Source organism: Zophobas morio, unplaced genomic scaffold (assembly GCF_036711695.1).
Source record: "Zophobas morio isolate AGI-343-1 ecotype UQ-CSIRO unplaced genomic scaffold, CSIRO_AGI_Zmor_V1 ptg000029l, whole genome shotgun sequence".
NCBI lineage: Eukaryota > Metazoa > Arthropoda > Insecta > Coleoptera > Tenebrionidae > Zophobas > Zophobas morio.
Genome location: NW_026972134.1, coordinates 8,070,669 through 8,074,789, shown reverse-complemented (window position 1 = coordinate 8,074,789; position 4,121 = coordinate 8,070,669). Strand labels below are relative to the sequence as shown.

The 4,121-nt window shown below is 35.3% G+C and overlaps 1 protein-coding gene across 1 annotated transcript; it reads left to right on the top strand.

The window, feature by feature from the left end:
* The first annotated feature begins 234 nt into the window (after positions 1-234).
* LOC135137420 (heat shock 70 kDa protein-like) lies at positions 235-2,600 on the top strand. The gene is made up of 3 exons (XM_064067053.1): positions 235-356; positions 498-708; positions 758-2,600. Exons 2-3 carry the CDS (start codon positions 504-506, stop codon positions 2,404-2,406), a joined length of 1,854 nt encoding a protein of 617 aa, XP_063923123.1. The 5' UTR covers positions 235-356; positions 498-503; the 3' UTR covers positions 2,407-2,600.
* The last annotated feature ends 1,521 nt before the right edge of the window (positions 2,601-4,121 follow it).

Genomic DNA, 4,121 nt, shown 5'->3' with positions numbered 1-4,121 from the left:
GTTTCTGAGATTATCGCGTTCAACTAAACAAACACTTCAGCTTTATAATATAAGTATAGAAGTGTAGATGACAAAAAGCATTTTTTTTTAAATAACAAAGTTATCAGTTTACCTATTGTAATTTGAAGCATCTACAAGTAATAAATATGAATTTACATTTTATCTTTATTATTACAGCTATCAACAATATCACACCACGGAGGCTTACTTTCAGATAGGTAAAATATACTGTAGAGTATAGTGAGTCTTACACAATTTTAAGTTATTTATGTATCTTTTTTGACTAAATATATAGCAAAGTTTAAGTTTTCCCTCCAATAAATCCATTTCATATGTAATTTTTGTACGTTTTTAAGGTAAGTAATGTTTTTATTTATACTAGAAGAATAAACCACTGATAAATTTAGAATAGATTAATTTTATTCACGAAGACAAAAACGTGTTCAAATATCGTCAAATTATGTCTCCAAAAGTTGTAATAAATAAATTAATTGCAGTTAACAATGGATGATCTCGTAATTGGAATAGATTTAGGCACGACCAACTCCTGCATTTCTTTGTACAGGAAAGGGAAACTGAAAATTTTAGAGAACCCCGAAGGAGAAAGAACTACACCAACTTTTATATTTTTTCAGCCAGAAGGTGGAGTAATCTTTGGTAAACACGCACCGAAAGTGGCGAGCAACCGAACAGAAAATGGAATTTACGGTAAAATTCTTCTATACCTAAAACAAAAGACGTATTTCTTAAATTGCAGAAGTAAAACGACTGGTTGGAAGAACATACAACGACCCGAGACTTCAAGAAAGCATAAAATATTTGTCTTACAACGTAAAACCAGACGAGTCAAATCTTCCTGTGGTCACGCTGAAGCAAAATGGCAAAATTGTCACCAAAACGCCACAAGAAGTGTACACGGCTATTTTGAAAGAACTAAAAAGGTATGCTGAAGAGAAATTAGATCACGCCGTGAAAAAAGCAGTCATAACTGTTCCCGCATATTTTAACATTCTGCAAAGAGAGGTTACTTTAGCTGCCGCCAAAGAGGCAGGATTCAACGTTCTAAAACTCTTGAATGAACCCACAGCTGCTGCTTTGGCTTACTATTTTGAAAACGATATGAACCAAAAGCGAAGGTGTCTAGTTTACGATTTGGGAGGGGGCACTTTTGACATTGCCGTTCTTGAAAGACACGGAAGTAACATTCGCAGTATTTGCGTATCCGGAGATAGTCAGCTGGGGGGTCACGACTTGGACAAGTGTTTACAAGCACACGTCCATCGAGAATTAAGAGGAAAGTACAATTTTATTGTCGACAGTCCTGAGGATAAGAGGACGTTGCGCAATAAATGCGAAGAGGCTAAAAAACAACTGTCAACGACAAAAGAAACAGTAATTGTCATCAACGGAATGGTACCACAACACCCGAAAATCAAGATAATAATAACACAAAAAGAGTTTGAAGAACTCGCAGATAATTTGTTTAAAAGGACTATGCTCATCCTTGATGAATGCCTCGGTCGTTCAAACATTTCGAAGGAGTCAATTGAAGAGGTGATTCTGTGCGGTGGTTCGTCCCGGATTCCCAAAGTCCAGAATTTAGTCTCCGAATACTTCGACGGGAAAAAATTAAGTAAATTCGTGAATCCCGACGAATGCGTAGCAGATGGGGCTGCTCTTCAAGCTGCCATGATGTCGAAACACCAAAGCCAAGAAATCGACGTAATCAAAATGGTCGACGTCGTGCCTTTGTCCCTAGGCTTCAGCAACGTTGCCAACGAAATGAATTTTCTGATTATGAGAAACACGAAAATACCAGCTAGCGCTAGTAAGGTTTTTAGAACTATAATAGAAAACCAACGCTCGATGCCGTTTCAAATATACGAAGGCGAACGTTCAGACGCCAGATTAAATCGCCTAATAGGAAACTTTACCATAAAAGACTTGACCCCAGCACCGCCTGGCGCACTGAAAATAATTGCCACGTTGAGCATTGATCATAACGGCATTCTTACAGCAACGGCAAAGGAAGAAGGTAAAGAGAAGAAAGAACTCAGTATCAATTTTACTAGAGGCGCTCGAAGCGAAAGAGAAATTATAAATTCCATAAAAGATGCTGAGGTCAACCAAGAGTATGACGAAAAGTTCAAAGATTTTGGCCGCCTGAAGCGCTACTTGATTGAATACTGTGGAGGGGTTATCTACAACATGGAAAAAAAGAAATTGGTTAAAAAATATAAAATGGCGTATGATTTTTGCAAAGCGTGCAGAGACATAGTTGCGAATTTCGAAATGAATAAAGTAGACGAACTTAAAACGCTGATTGAGAAGTGTAAAACGCAATGTGAGCACATTGCACATACACATAAATTTAAACATATGCCAATTGCTGCAGCGTACATTTAACTGTAAGAGAAGCAATGTGACGGTGGTGATGAGTTGATGACGGATTGGATATTCATTTGATTGGACAGCGTTATATCTTGGAAGAAAATGTTGTTTAATTTAGAAACAGTTAAATCTATTTACCTTTCTAAAATTGTCAGCTTTTGTTTGATTTTCTGTCTTCGATATTTATAATAAAACTTCATGTTTCTTGAGATTCGTCTTTTTTGTATAATGGGCTCAAACATAAGAAAGTATTCTGAAACTATATACATCCATTTATTATTTTACACTACTTTGAAGTAACTCCTAATGCATAGGAAAATAAATTTAATTACCTGATTCAGGATCAAGGGTGACTCTTGAACGTTTTCTATTAATTATTATCGTATCGCCTTAAGCCGGATTTATAGTTTGTCCGTATATGCAAACGGGCCCGGATGACGCAACGGAAGAAAGTTCAACATCAGGTTTTGCTAACATGCATGCATGCATGCAAGTTCTTGCGGTTCTTATGTTCGACCAGTACGGGTGGCTTTGCTGCCGAAAGAATCCGAATAAATGCGACGAAAATCGAATCAAATTGCATTAGCTGGTTATTATTATGTATAGCAAGTGACGTAACCAAGTGACAGAGCAGAAACTGCAAATAATAATAATTGTGACTCTGTTTAACTTTAATAAAAAAGGTACATAAAAATGGACACTGACATACTTGTAGCAAGTGCTGGTTTGTTTGTATTGTGTGCGTACACTTATATAAGTCAAAAACAACGACGTCGAAAAAGAAGATTTAAAGTGGGTGAAATTAATCGCAATCGATTCAAGAATGGTTTTTACAGAAGTACTTTCATTCCGATGTACGAGAAAGACCCGCAGCAATTTTTTAAATATACATGAATGACTCCTGATACATTCAAAATATTCTGAATATTGAATAAAAAAAACGTATTTTACCAGATGCAGTGTCTCCAGGCGAAAGACTTGCAGTAACTTTGCAGTAAGTACTAATTATTATTAACGTAGAGGCCGGATTTGCATATATGCTTTTGCATATTTTTCTGAAAAGTTGTTTTAAATATTTTTTAAATTGAAGTACCAACTGGAAGAAGGGAATGAATACCATTTTTTGACGATCTATTTTTTTACACTTTTTCATCTTGAAATTATATACTGAGTTCGGAAAAAAGAATAAAGCAGGCCCAAGACGCATATACCTAATATTTATGTCATGCTACCAAACGTTTTAAAAATGCAAAAGTGTACTCGTAAAAAATCGGATAAGTAAAAAATGGCCTTTATTGCCTTCTTCCAACTGGTGGTTCAATTATTTTTCAGATTCATGGCATTCTAAATATCATAACATAATTTTTATTTTGATTATAAATTTCAAGATAAATGCATATTTATTTTGTGCACTTTTAAGTCATTTATACAACTTGTTCTGATTTCCGTTGCTTATTTGCGTACCACTAACCACACTGATTAATATTTGAAGCAACATTCGAAAATTATTTTTTATAAACACTGCCATCATTTCAAACGATATTTTGGGAAATTTGGTAGATGACCGGTAAAAACCGTTGTTTCACCATTAATACTTCCGTTTTTCAAAGAGGAACAAGATAAAAGGATCGTAAAATTTAAAATTCTGTCTTCTTAGTAAAGGCTGCTCGTTTGGCAGACAAGTTTCAATAATGCACACTTTCAGGTAAAAACAGATTAGGAGGTATTAC